This window comes from Trachurus trachurus (assembly GCF_905171665.1).
Source record: "Trachurus trachurus genome assembly, chromosome: 13".
Taxonomy (NCBI): Eukaryota; Metazoa; Chordata; class Actinopteri; order Carangiformes; family Carangidae; genus Trachurus; species Trachurus trachurus.
Genome location: NC_139892.1, coordinates 22857131 through 22883331, shown reverse-complemented (window position 1 = coordinate 22883331; position 26201 = coordinate 22857131). Strand labels below are relative to the sequence as shown.

At 43.6% G+C, this 26201-nt stretch overlaps 3 protein-coding genes across 4 annotated transcripts; 1 reads left to right on the top strand and 2 right to left on the bottom strand.

Annotated features, from left to right (window-relative positions):
• Nucleotides 1-61: 61 nt before the first annotated feature.
• On the bottom strand, nt 62-13910 carry cep295 (centrosomal protein 295). 2 transcript variants are annotated; one of them, XM_083984463.1, is made up of 29 exons: nt 13579-13910; nt 12886-13086; nt 12499-12623; nt 12316-12409; nt 11665-11778; nt 11444-11584; nt 10913-11096; nt 10454-10633; nt 10112-10336; nt 9732-9829; nt 8508-8726; nt 8127-8203; nt 7029-7848; nt 6724-6907; nt 6289-6486; nt 5957-6175; nt 5756-5853; nt 4908-4998; nt 4490-4702; nt 3948-4081; nt 3350-3803; nt 2990-3169; nt 2347-2837; nt 2053-2223; nt 1893-1953; nt 1377-1706; nt 583-679; nt 234-333; nt 62-134 (listed from the first exon to the last, which is right to left on the bottom strand). In XM_083984463.1, exons 1-29 carry the CDS (start codon nt 13675-13677, stop codon nt 93-95), a joined length of 5640 nt encoding a protein of 1879 aa, XP_083840589.1. In that variant the 5' UTR covers nt 13678-13910; the 3' UTR covers nt 62-92. The 2 variants fall into 2 exon arrangements, with proteins under 2 accessions (XP_083840589.1, XP_083840590.1); XM_083984464.1 differs by having other exon boundaries at nt 3350-3797.
• Nucleotides 13911-14721: 811 nt separating this feature from the next.
• med17 (mediator complex subunit 17) lies at nt 14722-21753 on the top strand. The gene is made up of 13 exons (XM_083984539.1): nt 14722-14815; nt 15752-15999; nt 16972-17135; nt 17274-17493; nt 17640-17776; nt 18011-18092; nt 18278-18430; nt 18706-18836; nt 19003-19187; nt 19783-19920; nt 20210-20327; nt 20478-20637; nt 21283-21753. Exons 2-13 carry the CDS (start codon nt 15762-15764, stop codon nt 21489-21491), a joined length of 1935 nt encoding a protein of 644 aa, XP_083840665.1. The 5' UTR covers nt 14722-14815; nt 15752-15761; the 3' UTR covers nt 21492-21753.
• Nucleotides 21754-22409: 656 nt separating this feature from the next.
• On the bottom strand, nt 22410-25769 carry vstm5 (V-set and transmembrane domain containing 5). Its single transcript, XM_083984903.1, has 4 exons — nt 25594-25769; nt 23953-24279; nt 22919-23062; nt 22410-22474 (listed from the first exon to the last, which is right to left on the bottom strand). Exons 1-4 carry the CDS (start codon nt 25667-25669, stop codon nt 22443-22445), a joined length of 579 nt encoding a protein of 192 aa, XP_083841029.1. The 5' UTR covers nt 25670-25769; the 3' UTR covers nt 22410-22442.
• Nucleotides 25770-26201: the final 432 nt, after the last annotated feature.

Here is a 26201-nt window from a genome sequence, read left to right as displayed (position 1 = left end):
GTGCAGAACTAGATTCAAATAACTTAATTCTTTATTGATAAAACTTTACAAAACTAAATTTACATGAGTAAAACTAGAACATTTAAAGTCGGTCACTGCAGGGTCTGCTTGGCACGAAGCTTCTGTAAGGTTTTCTGTGAAGAGAGAAAAAACATTTCATACACACTATTACTTCAATATCACCTCAAACTCAGAATTTGAGCAACTTCTGGTACAGACATTTCTTTTTTTACCATGTGGAACTCTTTGGCCTTCAGTCTGTTTTTCGCATTAGCTTCCTGTCTGCCCCTGATTGTTTTCTGTTGCTTCACCTCCTCCAGCTGCTCGTACAGTCTGCACAAACAAGTGCACACAGAAATGATGTGGTTTTGACAGAACAAAATGATGCAATTTCTATTTAATGCATGTTTTTACTTAGACCTCGATATAATATGACCAATGGTAAGAAGCAGTTTTAGACTTTGGAAATGAAACGTCCAGACTAATATCTGTAGAGTTGGTGGTTGGTGTACAGTGTCTACAGATAATATTTACTTGTAGCTCAAAAATGTTGAAGATTAAAATCTGATATTATTGCAGTACCTCCGAGTTCTCTGGTGCATCTCAGAAACATCCAGCTTTCTTTGCTCTGGTGTGTGGATCTTCAGCACATCCATCTTTTTCGGCCTGGAATTACGCACTGGCAGAAATATGTAAATATTAATATATCAATATTATTAAGTTAACTTAAGTTGCCTTGTTAATTAGCACTACAGTTGATATCTAATATTTAACTTTTAATTCAAATTTCAGGTTCTCATTATGCCTAAATAATAACACACAACATAGCACAGAGGCAACGGGGCAATAAAAGTTTCTGTGAACAGAGACATGAGTAAAGGATGAGCAGAGAAAGAGGTACACAGTTAACATTCTCAATTGTTTTTGTAAAAAAACACAACAGGAACAGGAAGTTGATTTGGTTTGCCAAACTTTTAATAGAAAAGGAAAACAGCCCTTTTGCAACAGTTTGTATTACTGGTCGTGTTTTGTTGAGCAGCTGATCAGATTAATGCAGTTCCTTCTGGTGAACAGTGTCAAGTTTCTCAAGTATCATTACTGACAAATCAATGCAAAGTTTGAAATGGTACAAATGTCTGAGGGAAGACTCCTGACTAAGGATCTACAAATTGCGTGTTCTGTTTCCCATAATATTAATGCTGTGATTTGAAATGAAATGTGAAACGGTCTGTGAGGTTAAATCGAAAGCAACTGGACTTACTTATTTGTCCTTAGTTATCTGTCCAGTTGCTTTCGATTTAACCTCCTTTGAGATACTATGATCTGGACAAATGAGAATATGCACAGGCTTATCGGTCTGTATGTAGCTCACATACCTGGTGGGGGGAGCTGGGCCTGTTTCAGCTTGAGGCTGGATCCTTCAGTCTGCTGCTGCTCAGCTCGTCCTCCCTTCGACTTGTGATGAGCCTCATGTTGAAGCTCTGGTTCAGTCTTTGTCTCACTAGAGACTGGTTGACATTTCCCAGCTTTAGACTTCTCTCTGGGTTCAGATGAAGTTTGGATCCCAGGCTTCATCCTGGCCAGAGCTCCTTTGGCCTTGATGGCCTCGACCCTGCGGGCTGATCTCTGGAGCAGAGCGTTGCGCTTCTGCTGGTCGACCTGCTGTTGACCTCCGCTAGGCCCCCACTCAAACTTCTGTAATGTCACTAAATATTAGAGACAGGGGAAAAAAACAAATGTTCCCTTTTCACACATGAATGTACAATGTTTACACAAAGTCGTAATCACATGCATTTTGCTCCTTTTGTGTTCTCGATCACATCCATATTTAAAAATCCAAATCTCACCCCATCATATTTTCATTTTGTTATATTCACAGCTGTGATTTTTACCTTGGTGTGTTTGGTCCTTGTCCTCCACTATGTCCTCTGGTAACAGTGTGGATTCTGACCCCTGTAGGAGACTCATCTTATTTGGACATACGTTTTGGACTTGGGCGACAGGTATTTTTATTATGTACATACACAGCACAGATTTGTGATATACAGTTACCTCTGTCTCTTGGCCTGTCTGTCCTTTCACCCTGTCCCTGTGTGGAAGTTTGTCTTCCTGAACTGGATCTCCCTCAGTGACGCTCGTCTCTTGGTCCTGCAGCGTGGTGTCTGCCAGGCTCACAAGTGTTATCTGTGACTGCTCCAGGATCCCCTTCTCACTCAGTCCTTCCTGATGTCCGGGGAAAGATCAAAGATGACAAGAACACAGCTCAGCCAGAGATGTTGCACATGAGTACAAGATATTTAAAAAGATGTTCAGCCTTTTTCCAAGATTAAATCACAGAAATCATACCAATATCTTATCTGAGACTGAAAGCTCATCCCCCTGCTCAGACTTCAGTTCTTCAGCACAAGGGTCACTGAATGGGCCTGAAAGTTGAAGATTTTCAGAAACGCTGTTTGCTTCTGCAGACATGCCTGCTGCGGATGGTGGCAGCTCCAGAGCAGGTGAATCATCACGCATGGAGAAATTAGACAAATTCAGAGCCGTTAGTTCCACGTCTGTCTTCATGGTATCGTCCAGCGTGAGCACAGACTCCTGGGGCTGGCTCTGGCAGGATTCATACACGGCGTGTTCGGTTCGAAGGCGTTCAGGAGAAGGATCAGAGTGGGTTTCAGACTCTTCATGAGGGGTGGGGACACGGCGTCTCCCAGTGGCGGGCTGTCCTTCAGGTGAGGCAGGCACGTTGTGTTCGAGCAGGTGAAAGGTCATGGACGCGTCGACTGTTTCATTGTGGGTGATCTCAGCAAGTAGTGGGTGGAATGAGTCGGAGCCTGGGAAAACTAACATAAAAAGTGATGAACATGGACATAATGTGCAGTGACTGTAGTTAAAAAAGCAGAAACCGAACGAACATGTGAATGAACATCAGACACCACACAGATATGGCGCGGGTCATATTCTCCTTCTGATGCAGCCACCAATAAATCCTCACCTTCACTTCTCTCTGGGCCCAAGTCCACGTGACGGCTTCGGTCGTGCAGCTCCTGGTGTTCTGGATGCTGACTCACACTTGGGATGGTGGAGCTGTGTGATGAAGCCTCAGGAGGCAGCGCTGTGTACACCGGCACACAGGATTCAGTCGAGACGCCGAGATCTACACAAGTTCTTTCGCCTACAAACAGAAACAAGTTCTCACCTCAGATCGTTTTTCTATACTTTGACAAAGTCCATTTTTACCTTTATTTGTTCAACAATAATATTTCAACAGATGGGCATCGTCTGATAATTTGACACACTCAAAAGGTTGAACTCTTGTCTTCAGGTCATTTAGCAGCCTTATTGCACATTTTACCTGAGCTTCCACTGTGTTGATCGTTATCCAGCTCCCCGACCAGCGGCCTCATGACACTCTCCTCCTGCCCTTCATCCAACCATGTGGTTGACGGCTCCTGCACCAACTGCCCCACCAGCTGGTCTGCGTAAAAGTCCTGCCCACCACTCAGCCAGTTAAAGCTGGACTGATGCGAGAGCTGACCGATCATCCGACTCAGTGTGGAATCCCATCCACCCTGATCCAAGCTCACCGAAGCAGGCAGACCTGGAAGGTGACCAATCATGGACGAGTGAGCCGAGGGTTGACCGACCAGTCGCTCCATGGCCGAGCTCCTCTGGTCAGCGGCCAGACAGGACGACTGGTCTGCCGGCTGGCCAATCAGAGGCCTGAAAGAATCCTGCTCAGGGTCCTCAGCCTGTGACAGGTCCCCACCCGAGTGCTGCTCATGGACCGGATCGACTCTTTCCTGTGACTTAAACGTGACAATTAATTATTAATTAAACCGTATTTCACTTTTTAACTTAATGTCATCAGTTATAAGAGTGGTTCCCAAACTTTCCCTGCTGTGCCCCTGAATAAGCTACAATATCCCCCATGTGGTTTAAGACTCACTGACCTGGCCACTGGTTTGTGAGGAAAGAGAGCGACGACCTGCAGAGTCTTCAAGCTCCCCACTTCTCTCCGAGTCTTGAACCTGAGACTGCTGTGAAAGTGAAGACCCAGATTCCTCCACATACGAGCCTTCGCTGTCTGCAGAGGGATAAAAGAGACACTGACATGGTACCATCTTCTGATGTAAAATATGTGCAATAAGCACAGCAACAATTAAGGGCCACAGCAGAAAGCCGTTAAAAATCCACTGTGCACAACCTGCTCAGCACCAAACAGCAGACGGTTAGCTAAGAATTTCAATGACCCCATGTCACAGGAATCTACCAGGTGTGCTGAGAGTTGTAACTTTGTATGATCATCACCTCTGACCTGCGAGTGAGGCCGGCGTGAAATGCTGTAATTGCACCGTCTCACTATGATGTTAGTAACTGCTGCACCAAACTAACAGCAGGACAGAGACCTGACAGTGACACCTGCTATCGATCCATCAGGTTGATCAATGAGAGGGGATCCTTGGAAGAAACATGTGGACTTGGTGTAGTGTACCTGTGGTTCTCCCAGCAGTGCTGAGGGAGATGTTAAGCTCCCTCGTGTATCTGTCGATGATACGTTGGATGCTGCTGTCGTTAAACAGAGAGTCTACGGCCGCTGCAGCTGAGCCCTCCTTGATACAGGAGCTTTGAGCAGATGGAGAAGAGGCGTGACGTAAATCTGCTCCTCTTCCTTCTTCCTCACAATATCCAGCTCCTGGAGATTTATCTAAAGAAGAGGGAGAAGAAGAACAAAGTTGAAAGTACACCTAACATGTGCAGAGCTGAAGCAATTATTCCAACAGGTCGTTTTTCCTGCTACTGGCATTTTCCAACATGAATACTTCTTGGATGTTTCTATGCTCCAAGTACAAATCAACTACATGTTCAAAAGCATGTGTACAACAACACACACATACACTCCTGTTCCTCACCAATGTTCTGCTCAGGGTCAGTGGTGATGTAGCTGCCGGTGGAGATGGTGGTGGACGAGAGACAGTCAGACTCAGGAGGCCTGTGGGGAGACTGACGCACACACATTCTCAGGGTCAACGTTAAACATTAACACTTAAGGGGGTAAATAACTTGAACAGACAGTTCACACATGATCACAGACTCACTGAGCTCAGTTCAAGTGTAGAAACCATCACAAAATGTATTTTGATTAAATACACTTCAGGTTGAGTAATTTTACATCATCACTCAGTACACACAGATGTACACACACACACACACACACACAAAGAAGAACAAATACATACACAGACACATACAAAGACAGAGACACACATTAACATTAACAACATCAACATTAAACATTAACACCAAAAACTTTGTACTAAACTAACAGACAGTTCACACATCAAACACTGACTGAGCTCAGTTCAAGTGTAGAGACCATCACCAGATGTATTTTGATTAAATACACTTCAGGTTGAGTCATTTTTCATCATCGCTCAGTACACACAGACGCACACACACAGAAAGAAGTACAAACATGCGCGCGCACACACAGAAGTTCACTCACACACATTCACACAAAGCTTCTCAAGCTTAATCACAGGCTGAAGACACAGGTTGTGCTCCAGCCTCCAGCTCTCAGATTTGGCTATTTTTTCATCATCGATTCACAACACGTGAACCTCAGAGAGAGAACAACCGAGAGGAGACGGATGCTCCTTCACTGCTCTTTGTCTTGTTCCTTTCTTTGCTGCAGAAGTTTGCCACAAAAACATGAAAGAGCCATTAATAGTTTGTGTACATGTTCAGTTGCCCTGGTTACCTCTGTGAAGGACCTGTAGCTTGTGATCGCAGGACCAGAGTAGTCGGCTCCTCTCCCAGAGTCAGAGGAGAGTGGTGAGATTACTCTCAGGGCTGAATCTGGAAAACAATATTTAAATCAAGTGTAAATATATTTTTGACGCTTTTGTCCTGTTTTGTAATAAAATACCACCACCCCCTCCCCAATCTGCATTCTACATACCAGAGTCTGAGGAGTCAGCCCCCATTAGCAGTCTCTCTCTCAAGGTGAGATGTTTTGATCTCCTTGTCCAAGAGCTGCTTTGTCTCTCAGCAGTCCAATGCTCACTGCTGGACTCAGAGGGCGTCTGCAGAGTCCTGTTAGTGGTCTCAGATGAATCCGATTCCTCGTGTGGATCCCAGTCCACAGCATGTGAAGGAGCCGTCAGACTTTCCTCTGGACCTGGTCGATGGGAAACAACAATCAACCCACGATTCTCTCCCGAGTCTGACACATGGTTTGGGTGTGTGAGAAAAAGCAGCATGTTATTCGTGTGTTTCTGGGTCTGAGCCAACCTGCCACTTGGCTGACGTTGGCTGGAGTCTCCACCTCCTGAATGGCACTGAGCTCATGTTGTTCAGTCATCAGCTCCATGATTCCTGGCCTGACACGGGTCACCGGGGGCTTCGCTGCTCGAGGAGGAGGGGCAAGTCCTGAGGGGAGGACAGACTGTGGGACAGATCCAGCAGGAACGGCGGTCTGAGCAACAGGTTCTGAGGAGAAAGTGAAAAACTTTACAGCTTTGAGTGTTTCATAATAAAATCTAGGTGTATGCCATGAAAGCCATGAAAGCCATGATGGCACATTTAAAGGGGAACTGCGCAAGTCTGGTCGCTTTTCTGCTGTTTTGCTAACCCTCCTCCAGGCCATGTGCATTTGCTTTTAAATGAAGCCAGCGAGAAATAAATCAATAGAGCAGTACATAACACTATCAACAACTGGTCCGTTACCTGTCTCACCCCTGCTACATGGATGTTGCTGAGGGGAGCCATCTATCTCCTGAGGGTCTTCCAGATGTGACAACGTGCCTCCATTAGATTCCTCTATAGCTCTCAGCAGGGACGCCAGTAATCGGAGGCGAGTCTGACTGATGTTCTCTGAAACCAACACTTCACTCTTGGCCTCTGGAACCGCCTGCGTGAGAAGAGTCATTTTGTTATGTGCTGCTTTTATTGAGATTAATAAAGAAGTGAACTATAATTTGTCTTCTGAACTGTAACAAAACACCAGTGCAGGAGTAGTTGTCTACACTTACTTGTGTATCAGTTTGAATCAGAGCCTGCAACGTCTCTCTTTGCCACCTCATCTGCTCCATCTCCACTTCCTGCCTCTGCCTCTCCTCTTCCTGCCTCTCCCGCTGCAGCTCCATTGCCTCCCTCCGCTCCAGCACCCGTCTCTGAACCTCCTGCAGCTCCCTCCTCTGCTTCTCCATGTCGTCCTCGCTGGAGCTCGGGGATCCCAACTGCAGGGACCGATGCAACGTGGCCCCGGGCTGAGCTGCTGCATAGCCTGGGACCAAAGGCGCCTCATCCGCGAAGGTGGGGCTAAAGACTCTGATGGGATCAGAGGCTGGCTGGGGTGAGACGACGGCCGAGTGACGTGGTGTGAACACACTGTGAGGTAGTGGCTCTGTGGTGAGGGAGGAGGGTCTCACTCTCTCCGGAAGGTGCTCAGTTACCCTCTCCATCACCTTGTCAGTCAGCCAGGCACACACCGGTCTCTGGGTCCTTAGACGAAGAAAATCAGACTCTGTTTCGTCCTGCAGCACTTCAAAGCCACTGCTCAGACTGGAGTCAGTGGGGCGGGGAGGTGAAGGCGACATGTCAGACTCTCTTGTGGGAACTTCCACTGAGGTTTGTGGTTGTCTATGAAAACATGTCTCCACTGCAGGGGGAGGGTGTTGTAGAGGAGGTGGAGGAGGCACTGACAGGGGACTGTGCTGAGGAGGGCGACCGAGGCCTGGAGGTACGACAGTGGGCAGCAGAGACAAGGAGGTCATGTTGTAACGTATTTGTAGAGCGCGCTGGTATTCCTCCAGACGCTGCCGAGCCACTTCCACTGATCTCTGATGAATCCTTAAAAAAAAAAAAAGTAGGCCAAAAAATAAATGTAAAATGTTATTCAAATTACGAGATATCACAAGTTTAACTCAGGGGATAAACAGCATGATACACACCATCCTTAAATCCCCTGAACTATGGTAAATACAGCAAGGGTAAGCTCTACACAATACATAAGCAGGGTCAATCAAACTGTCTGAGATCTAACTATGTGGAAAACTGGTGAGAGAGACAACCCCGGCCCACAATGAGAATCATGGTATCAGGTATTGTGTTGTCAGGCCTGAACGCACCTGTTCTGTTCCAGCAGCCGTTGTTGGTATTCTCTGATCCTCCTGGTGTGGTCGTCTTCACCTGCAGGAGGCTCCAGCTGCAGGGAGTGTTGCATCAATCATTCATCACTAAAGTAACTGTACTAAATATACTCCAAAAGATATTTATAAAAGGCTAACTAGTAAGATGAAAAAAATGTTATTAATTCGTCAGGAATATTAACAATAGCATATATGCCCCTGTTTAAATGTCTAATTTCAATTGGGCTATACAAATTTAAAAATTCACCATCAAACACAAAAATAATTTCACAAACTCCCTCAGACAGGCAGTGCCACCAGCAAGATAAAATCAAAAAATCTCTAAACCCGGATTAAAAAAGAACATTATAATAGACCAACCTCAGTGGCTTGACCAGAGGCGACAGAGGTGATGTCCTGGTCATGGACAGGTGCGTCTGCTTGGTTAACAGTCACTTCCTGTGCTGCATCTGCAGCAGCCTTCAGGTGTTCCCTCTCCTGCTGAGCCTCCAGCAGCATCTGCTCCAGTTTGGCTTTCTGCTCCTCCAGCTCCTGGAGCAAAACCATCTGCTTCTGCTTCTCATTCTCAAGCTCCTCTTCCTGAACAACACATCAACAACAACAACAACAGTGTTTTGCTGAATATCCACTTTGAAGGAGAAGAGCCAACTGAGAGCGAAGCTCCTGTGTCCCTCAGCTGAATGTAGGTCCGACATCCATCAGCCTTCATTATACTCATCTTCATTTTGCTTTTGATTTGGACATAACGACAGAAAATCTTCAGCATGTTGGATTTAAAACAGGAACCAAGCCAAATTCTGTAAACATTTGAAGAAAACAGTTTCGAAGTGGGGAAAAAAACCAACACAGAAGATGTGAGGTCTCCTCTGAAAAGGCCCAATCCCCTCTGCTAGACAGAAGCTGGACTGATGAAGTAACGAGGAACCCCTGGATCAAACCAATTGACCAATCACAACAACCATACGCAGCTGTGAGGATAACAAGTGAACCAGGCTGTGGAGGCTGTATATAAACTGTATAGTGAATATAGAATATGGAGATTTGTCTGCACTGTCAACAAAGTCTGGTCCAGGGTTCCTACAACTTAAGCCAAGTTAAATTTAAGACTTTTTAAGACTTTTTTAAAGCCACTTGAAATGAAATTTAAGACCGACTTCACAATAAACACAAATGCAGAAAAAACACCACATCACTTACATGGGGTTATAGGGACAATTTTACAAAGGTAAAGTGACTGCTACATGAACATTGGATTGTGTCTCTTTCCAGCTGTCCTTTCAAAATAAATGCATAAAAAGTCCGGAAAAAAAAAAAACACTGACTCGGGAGCTGGTGGCGGTGAGAAATTTAGCGTTGACGGCCGCCACTAACTTCTCTATGTCAAAATGTTACCAATTATTTTAAGATTTGAGACTAATTACAATCATAAAATACCACTTACCAAGTGTTAACATTTTTAAGACCTTTGAAAAATTGTTTTAAGACATTTCAATGCCAATTAAGGCCTTGTTTTTAGATTAATGAATTCAATGCCTTTTAAGACTTTTTAAGGATCCGTAAGAACCCTGTGATCATAGCACCTACCCTTTTCTTTCGTTCATCTTCAAATGCTTGGATTCTGTTTGCGAGTACGTCGGGAAGTCGAGTATCTGCTGCTGTCGACTGCTCTGTTGTTTCCAACACTGATGGAATTAAAAACAAGAAAACGCAAATGTTAGAATTAAACACAGTGGAAAAAAACAGGTGACAAACCAGGCATTTTTAAAATAGATGATTTGTTTTATATATCAACACCATGATGTAGTGTAAAATTATTATTATTAACACTGAAGGTGCCATGGCATAGACAGTAAATGTGAGTAGGGGGAACATTTGAGGTAAAAAAACAAAACAAAAAAAACCTCACTATTATCTAATATCAATATACATTGATTTACTTATTCAGGTGACTCTGGATAACCGACCTTGTGGCTCAGGTAGTTCAGTGGGTGGCTGTTTCTCCTTCTCCTCACTGGTCAGAGAACCTGTCTCTATGGATGTGTCCCGTTCTGGGATCTGATCAGTGAAGGCAGTGGGTGAACTGGCCTCAGGAGCACGACTCCAGGCTCCAGTACGCTGACTCTTCTGGTTCCTGATACGATCCAGGAGTTTCTTCAACGCTCGTCTGGGAGGAGGTCTGGAGGGTTCCTCTGCAGAGAAAGAAAAACACTTGTTGGTTAAGAGTTTCTACTACTATTAAGAACTTAAGTAATTAGCAACTTAGCAAAGGAATTCATGTGTTATGTGTATGTGGAGCTTCTCTTCACCTTGAGCTAAGATTTCCTGCTCAGTACTTGCAGCTTCTTGCTCAGCGTCATGTTGTGTGTTTTCTGTTCCCTGTGTGGTGACTTCATCCTGTGTGATGTCCAACTCCTGGTCCTGGCTGTCTGTGGAAAGAGCTGGCAGAGGCTCGGGCACCAGCTGGACCACCAGGTCACCTTTAACCCCTGGAATCAGACATGGTGGGAATTAGAGAGGCTCCAATGAAACCGTACATGCAGACTACATGTCCCATGAAAACATTGTGGCTATTTTGCTATCAGAATCTTTGCTTTGTGACAAAACAAAGACAATACAATGACAAAACTACAAAGACAGACCTCAACCCTCTGGCAACTCCTATTGTAAATAACTTCTGAGGTTTTAAACTAAGTTGCATACATGTTTTATGTAGCTACTTTTTTCTTTTACAAAACATTCATAACAAGATGCTGCACACAACTTACTCCTTTCTCCAGTATACATGTCCTCAAAGGCAAACTCCATCTCCCTCTGGAAGTCCTCCCTTGTCTCCTGTCTCTTATAGAGAGGCTGGAAGATCTGAGGAGGCATCTGAGACACCTGCTGTCTCCTCCTCAGCAGGTCTGTCTGCTGCATGTGCTCTAGCTCAACGAGCAGACGCTCACGATCCTTAAAGAATACATCAAATTGCTCAGACACAGAGAGCTGCACTTAACACAGCACCAAAACATTTCCTGTCTTCTATTACAAAACCATTAAAGATTTGCAGGCAACAGCTATTTGTCTTCCTATTAACCCCTTGCTAGGATACACATCTGTTTCTATGTGACAGATGTGTCAGTCATGAAGACAGAACATCCATGTAAAACGCACCACACACAATGTTTTATGACTTAGATGATAGGTGTCTTATCTCTGGTGCACACTGTTGTTTTGCTGTCATTCATTAGTGTTTGCTACAGTGATGGAAATCTGTCGGACACGTGAACTATGTATTAGTAACAGGTAAGTTGTACCTGCACCAGCTGTTCCCTCCTCAGCGCCTGCCTCCCTCTGAGACGAGCCTTCTCCAGCTGCTCCTCTCTCCTCCTCTGCTCCTCCTTCTGTAGATCCTGCAGTCTCCTCGCCTCCAGCTCAGCTTCCTCGTGGGCATTAAGCTGCAGACACAACTCCAGATAAGACAACAAGCGAACACTAACGAAACGTGGAGTTAAGTGCGGAAAATTAGACGGCTTACCTGCTCTGTCTCTGCCTCCCTGTCCACTGTGCTCTCAGACATGTGGTAATGAGTCGCAGCGAAGGCACTCACATCAGATTTCTTAACGACATGTGACTTCCTGGAATCAATGCTCTGTTTGAAAAAGGAAATTAAGTTTCATCTTGACTCCATAAAGAGCCTGAACTGTATAGCTCAGAAAGCTTATGCTAATTTTATAATCAGAATCAAATCTGGCCATCTGTTGCTCTAAAGCATAACCATTTTATCGTAATATCTCCACTGTATTATTGTTTCAATAATAACAATAGGACAACTATAGTACCTCTGAAGGATTATGAGTATTTGCATATACAACAAATGATAACATATCATGTTGGATTTACATATGCTGTAACAGCCAAAGAAAAGACTTTTAACACAAAGCAAAGTCATGACACTGGCAATACTGTACATCCGTTTTCATCCAGTTACATCTATTACAGTTGCCATGTCAGTACCTTTTGTGACATAATTGTATCACGTGAAGCATTGATAAACCACTTAGCCCAAACTCAGCGAAACCTTTACAACACTTGGCTAGTAGTGTCGGGACAGTTAACCAAAACGTGAGCCAACAAATAGAGCCGGCTTGTCAGGTGTGTCATTAATACGACTGTGTGTGTGGATCACCTGAATGAGGTTAGAGGGGGGAGGGGGGAGGCTGGCCACTTTTGCTGATCTTTCCTTTTCTGACAGCAGTGCCTTCTTCCTGGCATTGATGAGTCTACAGAAAAACAAAGGAACATAATTCATATTCAACAAATAAACACTCTTAAGTAAAATATCTGTGCTGTACTTAAACATGCTGCTCACTGGTTTTGTCTCTCAGTGTCTTTAAGCCTCTGTAATTTCAGCTCCCTCAGAGCTTCTCGATAACGTTCCTCTGCTTTGGTGTGATTTTCCTCTTCCTTCTTAGCTATGGCTGCCAAGTCGGGTTCCTGATTAAGATAAATAAAAGTGGCACACAAATAAATTATTCAAATACTGTATTAATATTAGTTTATCATCATACTGAGGTTTTGTACATTTTAGTGTCAGATGCTCTGAAACTCATTTGTATGGAAGATCTGAAATGACTGACTGAAATGTCCTTAAAAGCTGTGACAGTTTCATTAGCAGGTGTAGTATCTTCAATCAGCAAAAGAAACTCTGGCTGGTGAGGACATAGCTGCAGTGTCCTCTTTTAGCCCACGATCTTACGTTTTCTTTAGCACTCCTGTGTCCCTGACCAAGGAGCTGTAGGCTCTCCTGGTATAACCTCTGCAGGGTGTCCAGTTTCTCCCTCTGCTGTCGTTCCCAGTCCTGCCGCAGCTGCTTTTCCAGCTGCTCCAGCTCATGCTGCCGCTTCTGTTCAACCGCCTGACGGATCTGCAGTGCAATGTACCGCTGCTGCTCTCGCACCTGGAGGTTAATACAAAAATTACTCATAGTGACCAAGAGGTGTCATGAAAAAACAGACTTTGAAGACTTTCCAATGAGGTGTTTACATAAAAAGATGGCCATGGCAATTAAACCAAGTCTTGTTTTTGAAATATTTGTCTTTAAGGAGCTTGAGAAATTGAACCAGGACAAAGCTGTTGCCACATTTTACCAGTGCTAATGTGACACTGACTCCTGTTCATGACACCCTATGCCCAATGCATGCGGCTGATCTCACTTTACCATCAGACTACTTTATCGTCCATCGAATGTAAATAAGATGGATTATCTTTTGAACTGTTCACTGGTTATAATACCTTATATAGTAAGTGATTGGCCGATTAGTCAAGAAATTAATCCCAAGTAATAGCAGCCGGACCTATGTAAAGTGGCAACTCTCCTGCGTAAACTACGTTGTTTATTAATCAGACATGAAGTGAGGCCTCACTAAAGGCCACACGTGACTTTATTTACCTGCTGTATTCGCAGTTTTCTCCTTCTTTCATGCTCCTCTCTTAAAAGCCGAGCCTCTTCGTTGGGGCTCAGTCTCAGTTTGGACACTTTCCTCTTCATTGTCGGCGGAGGCTTGACAACGGTAAACAGCAGGTAGCTCGTCCGTTAGCCCGGTGGTCCTCCACCATCACGACCGCCGACATTTTAAGAAAACATTTCAGTCGTAAAACAAGTGCGAACTAACCCAGGGATGCTGGAGTAATTACCAGAGAGAGAGAAAACAGACGCGAAGAGTGTTTTTTCTTTATTTACCATCAGACCTCCTCCAACCGAAACAACTGCACGGTTTTGTTTACAACGTCACTTCCGGTGGTTTAAATTACCCGCCGTACCCGCTCCGGTCGGAAACAAAATTTCTCCCTTTAGTTCCTACCATGGATCGGTTATCCACACGGTTCCTACCCACAAACTACAGTCCCCCCCCCCCCCCCCCCCCCCCCCTTTAGAAATGTGGTGACTTTATATTAAAAAAAAAAAAGTACTCAACTTAACATGAACAGACCCAAAGTGCAAAGTGTTTTGCACTTTTATACTGCACTTAATTTTTCACCTGCATCACTACCCTCTTTGAGAGTATGTTACAACTAACAATTAAAAACAAACAAAGAACTGCACAAAGTTCACCCTGTATCTGTTGCCCTGAGTTTCTTCACTACTTGTTTGGAGGAAGAGTGGCTTAATTAAACAAACTTTCAGGCTTTTGGAGTACATGTTGGAGTACTGTACTTAGTGGTTAGGATTTATTAGATGTAGATTGTAGTGTGTGGTGTCGACCATAGACATATGTCTATGGTGTCGACGGCCTGCATAGACCTGTGCCACCCCTTTACATGAACGCATAGAGTAGCGGGAGCATTGATGTTATTGGACTATCAAAATATGCAACAGCTGAAATAAATTTCATTAGCCTACACATAATAGGTAACACTTGCTTAATGCCTTTATTAGATATACAGAGGTAGAAAAAAGTAGCTTTTTTTTGATAGGGTAGTTTGAATTGATAAAAATCGACACCGGAACATAAGATCCGGACCCATCGTTCCGCCCTGCCACTGTTCTGCGGGGGACAGTAAAGTAAAGTGCACGTATTCCTGTGTTGTGGGCGAAGAATGAATCGTATTCAGCCCAATACATCCATGATTCAGCCACAATATCAGTGACTGACCTATTATACTCTGCAGTCTTGTGAATCTGAGTGGTAAGAATTGCACGAGTTTAATATTGTGTTGTCATTTTTACATTTCTCTCCAGCTCCGGACGCCTTTGTTTATCCTGTCAGGTTAGCAGCCGGCTAACGCTAGCTGCTGTCGTTAGCTCGATACAGACAGACACACACACACTCAGTTAAAAAAAAAAAAACTGCTACTGGATAATTTTATAAACTATCTGTAATCTTAAAAGTGTTGGCAAACTCCTCCATTTAACACATGAAGCAGCAGGCCTCGCAGAGTCATGATTTATAAAATAAGCAGAATAATCGCAGTCTTGAAAAGTCATATAAAACACCGAAACACAGAAAAACCTTCTTTCACTAAAATAAGTAACGTAGGCAAGTTTTGAGTTTTTATTTTCAAAGATCTTTTCAGTTTTTTTTCTTGCCAGTCAAAATCAGCTAAAATAATATTATGTTGTTTTCTCCAATCCCCAGTATCATTGTTTTAGACATCAGGTGTTATGGACAGTACAAATTATAGTGCATGTTGATCTTGCTTAAAAATATCTATAATATGGTTTCTTTTTGGCGTCATTGTTGATAATGTTGTCTTTCATGTATATCCTTCAGAGTTTAGTTGATATGACCATTAAACGTTATATTAAAAATATTTTATGTGGCATTACATTTTTCTGTATGTGTCTCAAGTTTAACACGGAGAACCTTGCAGAAACCCGATAAGTAAATGACTGAACAGGACAACTTAAATCTGTGTTTTTACTTTTCTGAAGTGACTTTGTTTTGTTTCGTCTGATTCACAATAGGCTAAAAAGTAATTCAGTTGCAGAGCTCGGATAAGCGGCGGACAATGGATGGATGGATGGATGGATGGATGGAGATATCCTCATCCTAATTACTTCTATTAACTGTGTTTCAGTTACTCTGACGACTGAATCCCTGTGTCTGTTCTCCTCATCTCAGCCTTGTCATCATGTCTGGTGGTCCAGCAGTGACAGTCAGCATCGAGTCTTCCTGCGAGAAGCAGGTGCAGGAAGTGGCCCTAGATGGGACGGAGACGTATGTCCCTCCTCTGTCTATGTCCCAGAACTTGGCAAAGTTGGCACAAAGAATCGACTTCAGCCAGGGATCTGACTCAGAGGAGGATGGGGTTGAACCAGGTGAACCCAGGGACCGCGAATGGGGCAAGCAGGAACCAGAAGAAGAGGAAGGTTAGTGCAGATGTATGAAAACTTTTACAAAGGAGAGTTTGTCATGGTGTCAGATCACTTCATTTCACAATGTTATGAAACTTTGAGAAATCCCTTTTCAGATGGTGCAAATCACTTAATTTGGTTAATTGCAAGGTGAACACCAGGCAGTATTGGAGTATTGGGAAATTCAGCTATTTAAGTAGATATATATATTAAAACCTGAATTGCATTAGATGCAGTGGTAGTTTAGTTATCATTATCTACAGTGTAAAGTAAAATCTGAACTGTAATTGTCTGGCCTTCTCACTAATGTTCCCCAATAATCTGCTGAACAGACAGTTTTTAGCTACATGGTCTTCATCAAGCTGGTACATGATGTTGTAATCTCAGTAATTCTTCAAAGAAGCCATGTGTTGGCTTTTCTATTGCTACATATCAACTCAGCCTCACCATTAGCAACTGTTTACTCTGGAAGAGATGTAATGTTGCAAGTACAGTAATTGAATTGCCTGACTCACTAGGAGCTGTCTGGTGCTGTAAGTCTTGTCTTGCCTCTATGTCTGTCATTCTTTTCTTCCTCTGAAGTTGCCAACCACTAACCAGCTAGAAACTGTTGTGCCCAGTCTGCCCTGAATAAGAAGTGCTGCTCAGAGGTCATATTGTAACCTCTTGTCTTGTAAATGCAAGCAATTGCAACACTTACAAATTAGCTTCTTTTAAAATGTTACAACCAGAAAGGTAAGGATTTTTTTTGGATCCAGGAATCAATCTGCAGGATCTACAGATGGAATCTGTTCTGATAAATAATAAAAACACAATACTTCCTGTCAGCTATCATACCCATGGTCCTGCACCGGATAAATGGTTATTGATGACAGATGGACGGATTGAATGAAAACAAAATGTACTCTTTTCATCTGTGATACAAGAGTCACGTGGATTCTTTTTACTCTGTGAAAATAATATCTGATATTTGGTCTCTTTGCACAGGCCAAGTGAAGTTTCAGCCATCTCTTTGGCCCTGGGACTCGGTGCGTAACAACCTGCGCAGTGCCCTGACTGAGATGTGTGTACTCCATGATGTGCTCAGTGTAGTGAAGGAGAAGAAGTACATGGCCTTAGACCCAGTGTCTCAGGATCCATCAGCTGGCAAGGTAAAACGCTAAAGAATAATCAATCAATCAGTCCATATTTAAACATAGTGACGGTCCGAGCACCTTCTGTGGCAAGCAGTTTGACATAACAAACCCACCAGGGTCCATCCATAACAGTGTTTTCTTGTCCTTGTGCAGACGCCACAGGTGTTCCAGTTGATCAGTAAGAAGAAGTCACTGGCCACAGCAGCGCAGCTCCTCCTGAAGGGAGCAGAGAAACTCACCAAGTCAGTGGCAGAGAACCTGGAGAACAGGAGGCAGAGGGACTTCAACTCTGAACTGCTGCGTCTCCGCTCACAGTGGAAACTACGCAAAGTGGGAGACAAGATCCTGGGAGACCTCAGCTACCGCAGTGCAGGTGATGAGGCCTCTAATGTACCGTACATTCAGACAACTCTGTAAAAGACTTTTTACACAGCAAAGTTGCTCTTTTGTCTTCCACAAAGTAACGTGCTTTTAACTTGTCGTCTGACCCCGACCAAATGTGCTTTGACAACGGTGCAGGTTCCCTCTTTCCTCATCACGGCACATTTGAGGTGATAAAGAACACGGACATCGATCTGGACAAAAAGTTACCAGAGGACTACTGCCCCCTCGACGTCCAGATCCCCAGTGATTTAGAAGGATCTGCTTATATCAAGGTGAGAACCAAACAAAACCTGGACCAGTGTATTTCTCCACAACTGCAAGTTCCATTAAATATTTCGTTTTTAGACAAAGGAGAATCTCCACGTTATTTACAAATAGTTTGGTGAACTTTTGTTTTACCATTAAGTGTATTTTACATTTACCAAACTACTGTCACCTGCAAACACCTGTGACTACAGATATTTGAGAAACATATTTTAATAGTCCATCGCTGTTTTTGTCTTCAGGTGTCCATTCAGAAGCAAGCTCCAGACATTGGTGATCTGGGAACAGTCAACCTGTTCAGGAGACCTCCAAAAACCAAAGCTGGTATGGTTCAATGCAGACATGACAGCCAGGTTCACTCACTGCTTGAATCTCTGCCTTTGTAATTCATAAATGTATCACAGCATTGGAATTCTCCAATTTTACCTTCCTCCATCTTTCACATTGAGATCATCTTTTCCTGTCTTCCCTTCACCATCCACCTGACCTCTCTCTTCGTGTCCTACCAGGAACCCAGGCATGGCACGTGAAGTTAGAGGCGGCCCAGAACGTTTTGCTCTGTAAAGAGATCTTCGCCCAGCTGTCCAGAGAAGCTGTCCAGATTAAATCTCAGATCCCTCACATTGTGGTGAAGAACCAGATCATTTCGCAGCCCTTTCCAGGTCAGAATCTCCCCTGACAACATCAAAGATGGAAAACAGACAGTTGTCGCTTTGTGGGTTTTTATGCCCCTACACCATATATAAGTACAACAGTTATAGATGATTCAAAGTTCAATGGCTCCCCTGAAACATAGTAAAACACTATCAAATTGCTGATACTATAATTATAAATCATTAATCAACTGGACTCTGTAGTTGGCATGGATTTTGTTTTCTCTATGGAAGTATAAAACTAATAGACTCATGCCTTGTTTGTTCCTGGGGTTCCTCTGTAGGTCTGCAGCTGTCCATCTCACTGTGCCACTCTACGGGAGAGAAGAAGAACCAGCGGGCGTCTCCAGAGAAACCCAAACCCGACGACCACCTTTACGTACTGGAACACAATCTGCATCAAATGATGAGAGAGGTGAGACGCTGTGTGAAGTCGCTCACTGCAGCTGCTGCAATATCAGCGTACACAGCTGATTCAGAAATAGTTCGGGCCCATCCGTTAGACCACGTCTGTCACTTCTTTCCTCATGGTTTGGATTTATTATTTCTCGGTGCATTGAACAACTTTGTCTCTGTTACAGTTCCACAAGCAGCAGCTGAGCTCTGTGGTAATGCCCCATCCTGCCAGCGCCCCATTTGGCCACAAGCGCATGCGCCTGGCCGGACCGCTGGCCTACGACAAAGCTGAGATCTCCAGTCTGCAGCAGAGTGAGGGTCTGCTGGAGAAGATCATCAAACAGGCCAAACACATCTTCCTCCGAAGCAGGTAACATTGGTTTTCTATCTGTTCTTTGTTTTGTTCAAAATGTAACGTAAACTGTTATTATCACACATAGGTAGGTGATGCTTATGTTTTCCATTTTTTGGTCAAATCTCTCCACCTACCCGACCTCCCTAGTAGACCTCGCAGGCCATGTCATAGTTTTTTGTTTTTTTTTCTCAACTCAAAAACTAAATCTAAAAGACAATGACACATGTTGAAGATGTGGGAGGTGTTTAACGCAATCAACACAATGTTTAGATGTCTATAACTGTCTGATTTAGGTTTTCACAGAACCATGAGTAACCTCTTACCTTGGTCAGAGGGGAAAAGTCTTTTACCGTAATGAACAAAGTAGAGGGGAAATACATGTTAACAGCAGGCAAGTGGAGAGTCTTGTAATGTTGAGTTGTTCTGAGGAAGAACATCATTGGTGTCTGGAGCTTTTATATTTGAAATACAGGATCAGCCAGGACTAAACTGATGTGTGTGGAAAGATGGAGCCTTCCTGTCTGATTTAGTGGGTTTTTCTTGAATGATGTATGATGTGTGCTCATATTGTTCTGTTTCATAACTCAATGTTTGCACGTGTGGTCACCAGGACAGCACGCACCATCGACAGCCTGGCCAGCCGCATTGAAGACCCTCAGATCCAGGCTCATTGGTCCAATATCAACGACGTGTATGAGTCCAGCGTCAAGGTGCTCATCACCTCTCAGGGCTACGAGCAGATCTGCAAGTAAGTGGAAGAGATGAAGGAAGCAGACGACAGGGTGGAGGGATAGGACACAATATGGAAGATAACATGTTGACGAGCTGCGCTGCTCTATGATGTAAAAGCGATAAACATAGTTGGAGGCCAAGTTACAAATTAGAAACAATGAGCCTAACATAAGCAACAAATACCACGAGTAGTCTGATTTTATGATTGTTATATGTTATATGTTTTTCATGTTGTGATTGTCTTCTCTCTGACTGACACGTATGACCTAGCTTCAGCTGAGACATCACATGATTTGTGTGTTCAGGTCGATCCAGCTGCAGCTGAACATCGGTGTGGAGCAGATCAGAGTGGTGCACAGAGACGGACGTGTCATCACGCTGTCGCACCAGGAACAGGAGCTGCAGGACTTCCTCCTGTCACAGGTATCACAGCACTTCTCCCCACATTGTGTGTGTGTGTGTGTGTGTGTGTGTGTGTGTGTGTGTGGCTGTCGACCTGCTGTCTATTGAACTGAGCAGAATACACATCTTACAAATAACCATTTTGCTCTTGTCCATGTTGTGTTATCGCAGATGTCGCAGCATCAGGTGCACGCTGTTCAGCAGCTGGCCAAGGTGATGGGCTGGCATGTCCTGAGCTTCAGTAACCATGTCGGTCTGGGCCCGGTAGAGAGCATCGGAAACGCCTCCGCTGTCACTGTGGCCTCTCCCAACGGAGAGTATGCCATCTCAGGTAAGAGGGCTGACGTTGACTCTGAGGTGATTTATAATAGTTTCTCTGTATGTGCTGCCAAAATAGCACCATTGTAAATTCATATTGAAAGTATTATCAGACATATTGTAAAGATCAAAATATGAATTTAGAAAACTTGTTGTGTGAACTTGCTGGTAGATATCCAGTGCAACTAGCTTCTTTAGCAAATAATGTTGCTCTCTCTCAGTCTCACTGGGTTTTGAGTCCGTATTTCAGAGCCATACTAGAGTTTCCTGCTGAGTCACAGGGATGACAACTTAAAATGTTTGCTATTCCACCTAAGCGACCTCAGTGCAATGCAGAAAGGAGAAAAGCTGCCACGTGTTGAATTAGTGGGCAACTGCTGTCAGGCTGTGTGATAACATGCAGAGCTGAATACACACAGGCCACACCCTGTCTTCTGGAGGTTGTGAAAACGTTGAGAGCGGTAGATAATCACTCAAGAGTGAAGAGACAGGTTGCTGCAAGCTGAGGGATCATTAGGACAACCAGTCGCAGCACTGTATAGTATACATAACATATCATAGCAACATCATTGCCAAGAAGTACGGTTGTATCAACACACAAGCGGATTTTAGTCACTAGTAAAGCGAATGTGTTTCCATCTGTTCTGTATCCATCTAGTGCGTAACGGCCCAGAGAGCGGGTGTAAAGTTTTGGTCCAGTTCTCTCGCAGTCAGACCAAAGAGCTGCCAAAGAGCGACGTGATCCAGGACACCAAGTGGAGCCACCTCCGAGGGCCCAACAAGGAGGTCCACTGGAGCAGGATGGAGGGACGAAACTTTGTCTACAAGATGGAGCTCCTCATGGCTGCACTCACTCCCTGCCCGTAGAGAAAGTCTCTGTCTACACACTCCTCTCTCTGGCAGGGAACTGGACAACCTACAACTAACACACAAACTAAAGCTGTGTCACAACATTTGACCGGGGCAGAGACACATAGGTTAGAGCCCCCCACCCTTTTTAATAATGAGACTTTTCCTTCCAATACACTCATGACACCCATGGACTTGTTGAACGGTGAACAGTGTCTACGACCTGCTCTGTTTTTCACCGTGTAAGGAGTGGAGTGTTTATACAGTAAATGTAGAACAGTTTGATACAAAAAGAAAAGCAGAGTCCACCTGTATGTGTTAGTGTTGTTTTGTGATATCATAAGAATAAAGCTTTAAGGCTTCAATGTATTTTTACTGAGAAGGAAGAGTTTGTGTCTTCTTGCTTTATCTCTTCCGATTTGAACATTTCAAGAACGTCTTTCTCAGTCTGATTCATTGGTTTTAAGAGCGAACTGTGTGTTAAGTTTGAGTTCCACCAGCCAACAAAGTTAAAAATATCCTCGTCATTTAGTATATATTACACGCTGTAGAAAAAATAAATCGACTATCACTGCGTCTGAAGTCTGATACAGAAGACCTAAAATTCAGTGTGGCCTGATTTGTTTGGATTAAGCACATAAAGAAGCCAAAGTTTAAAAAAATCACAAAGTTCATTTGCTTAGACAATAAATACCGCATGTATTTTTTTTCCAGAGGCATGATTAATCTATTTACATTGAATCCAGTGTCATCAACAGTGATGATCAGTAACTGCACGTGTCAATGCGAAACATAGGCATGACACAGTTTTTCATGCTTTTTACACCATCTTCCTAAACAAAACAAAAAAACAATTCAGTTGTTTTATGTACACATACATTTTACATTTATATTTAAAGATCACAGTCCTTGTGTTGCAGAGCTGACGGGTGTGATGAACAGTGAGGTGTGTTTCGAGCTGCACATCGGTCAAAGGCGCTGCAGCTCCGTCGCATCGTTTTCTGTGTAAAAGAAAAATGAAACTTTGTCAACATAGAAACTAACATGAATACAATACGGCGGTCCAAAAAACCACAATAGAACTTTGCAGACCTTTGTACTCAAAACACACCCATGCTTATACACAGCACATAACCTGAGCCCACATCCATACCCACTAAACCACATTCATACATTTCACACTTGTAGCAGTAAAGAGGCCCAAAGTAAACTATGAGATCCAGCTCAAATGAACCATGGTTTTATTATGCTCTGTCATGTTATATCATTGCTTAAAATGATTAATCAATTTTGTGGAATAGTAGCTACTGTGTAAAGTCTCATTCAGTAGGGAAATTAGGTTAGTGTTTTGATAGGGCCATCATGTCTGAGTGCAAAGTTCATCATGCGGGTGTTTCAGAGAAACATTGTTCATAAAGCTTTGAATACTTTGGATACTTATTTACCTGGCATCTGCTTTCTGTGTCTCCAGGCCACTATCTTCCTGTAGGCCTTGTCTAGTAGCCACACAGCAAGCATGAGGAGAGCAGCCACACAGGCCAGTGCCAGGGCAGAGACAGACAGGTACTGCAGGTCCTCATACAGCACCTCTGGAGGACGGAGGACAGAGACACAGGAGCCAAAATAGATTTACTTCAACAGAACAGGTACATGACACAGAAACACCTTGAGGCCAGGCTGCTCTCCAAAGATGTCACCACACACACAAAAAACATGTTCATAATGGTACAGCTTGTGTGTGGAAGCGGTAACACAGCAGCACGAGGACAATCACTATAATCCAGTGTTAAGACAGGTAGTATAATATACTACCTGTCTTAACACAGTTTTATATTCTGTTTTATTCATACATGCAAATGTATTATATTATACTACATTTGCAATGTATTATATATTACAATGTATTATATTATAACACATTTGCATGTATGAATAAAACAGAATATAAAACTACTCTCACATGACACTTTGTAATCCTAAAATCTTGTATCAGATTGTAATGTTTATCAGACAGATGTTATGAATAAAGTCACGTACACTGTTTAAAGTGTTGTTCTAGCCTCCACAGATACAGTGTCAGTTTTTCTATTTGTGCCATTGATTAGCTATTCAGGGAGAGCCAAGCTGTCTTAGACTGGAACACCTTGACCTTATTCAACTCACATCTGCCTCAGTCTTATGGTGGTATTGAGGGAGAGACATTTTCATTGTCCTCCCACACGGATCTAAGGGCTCTAATTTTGAAATCACCAGATACGTTTGGTAACAGTGCTTACAAAGTTGTTCCCTATAAGCAGTTGTTTGGCACATAATGGCTGTTTATTCTAGTCTAGACCTGCTGTTTGAATTAAGCAGCAGGTAGAAGAGTGTGAGAATAAGCACTGGGTATTTTCTTAAATCCGTCCAAGCTGTCAGTGTAAAATAAACTGTCATTTAAAAAAAAAAAAAACTCCTACACAGAATCCCAGCTCCAACTCACCGTTCACTTTCAGGACAAAGCCAGTGTCCTTGCTGCTTCCTGATGCGTCTGTAACAGTGACCACGTAGAATCCAGCATCCTGCAGCCGCAGGTCTGACAGGCTGATGGAGCCGTTGTTGTAAGACTGCACTCTGCTGCTGTAATCCACCGTTATGTTGGTGTACACGCCAGGCTGCCAAGTCCCTATGGCGCGGCTCACCGCTCCTGACATAAAGGTCCATTGTATTGTGGGGATCCCACTGCAGGTAATGTCCACTGAGAAAAATACATCCTCCTGCACTGACCTGGTGAAGCTCCTCTGAGGAGAATGGATGGAGATGGCTCCGGCTTCGAAAGTGAAAAGGACGAGATTCAGTGTCAGATGTTCATTTCTATACAATAAAAATGTACTTTAAGCAATGTAATAATTGCAGAGAGAAATAGCAATATTTCAGAAGACTACTTGATAAAAAGTCACAGTAAACATCTTAACCTTTCACACCTTTAGCCAACATCAACCCTCATGCAGGTGTGTTTCAGATTCAGAACGCTTGCAGAAGGGCAATTCAGTTAGTCACTGACTGGCTGGCTCGTTTACAATTCTATATGTCTTGTTCATGAACTTGCACTGTCCCACCCAAATAAAATTGAATTGAATTGAATTAACAAGACAAACATTTATACATTCTCAAACAAGGGAGCACAGTATGAGGCTTGTAGGGTATAAAAAAATTGAATATGCAAATAAGCTCAAATAAAAAACAACTTAAAAGAAAAAGCCTAAGTGTATAAGTGTATTGCACCAGTTTGATTATAATTACACCTGAAACACATTTCAGTGTATGACACAACACAGCGCTATGAAAGGGAAATATTTCACCGTCACAGCAAGACACTGTGACTCATTTCTACTGAATTCCATGTGCAGTCAGAAAAGTGCCACACGGTTACAAATCACACAGCACTGTGTGCAGGAATGAAACTCGTCAAACAAGCTGAGAAGCACCAATTTGAATGCAGCAGTTAGTAAAGGGCTTGTCTGCTGTGGCTGCTGCCCCCCACTCACATCAAATATTTCCTCAGCAGTTTCAGTGGGGGATCTGGTTCTGCAGGTGGTGTGTTTGCTTAATGAAGCACAGGAAAAGAATTCAACCTGAGAGTACCAGTGCTGACTTAAGAACAAAGGCATTGTGGGAATAAGTGTCTGACTTAATATGCAGAGATCACATTTGAAGTGATGATTAAGCGACAAACCTCTTTGACACTGACACTTCTCACAGTGTTTTCTGTGTGAAAGAATCTGTTACATAAATGCCCTCAGTGCTGTTTCCTCACTGCTGTGTCCTGGAGACTCAATGTGCAGTGGATTTGAATGCTTGAGTACAGAAAAGCATGATGGTAACATTGTCCCGCTGTGTACAGGACTGTGTTGATACTCTTATCCTGGAACCAACACTTAGAAAATGTTGTGAGTTTAACCTCCAAGTTTGTTTTTTTTGTTTGTTTTTTTTACTCCCGCCATGATCTCAGTTCTCAGTGTGACCTGTTTAGTCCTGAACAAAGGCAGGATTACCTTGTACGCACGCTGTCAAACACTACAAGCCAAATATGTCAGTGCTTTGGAGACAGATCAAATTATAAAGATGTGTGAGAAATGCTTACCTAAGTCACATATATAAAGTGCGATGCTGAGAAAAACAGCAACATCTTGAACATCCCAGAGCCTAAAATGCCACATTAGAATCCAACACCCATCGGTCAGAGCACAGCAGAAGAATCTCCTCCAGGTTATCTCACATTGTGAAGCATTCTCCTCTTTGTTGTTTTCACTCCACAACGGCCTGTTCTCCTTCCGAAGGTTTCCTCTTCCACCTTCCTTGTCCCACTCTGGTGTTAGTAGTGTATGAGTGTGTGTTCGCCCCCGCCCCTCTCGGTGAAATCAGCACTGTCACAGAGGTTCTGCACTTCCCCTCCTCTCAGGACTTCAGCTCAGGACTGTGCCGGATTCCTCGTCATACCTGCACAAGTCAGTGCCAGTGAGTCCACACCTATCAGACAGGTTCAGCCAGAGATTACTCAGTAAACAGGCACCAAGCATTACGTGATCACAAGCCCGCGCACACATACACACATACACACACACACATACACACACACTTTAGGGAAGGAAACGTTAGTATACACATTTATTCCTCTCAGTTTCCTCACAGCCCCCCACCCAACAAACACTCACCTGGGTACACGCACAGACACTATATTGCAAAATGAAA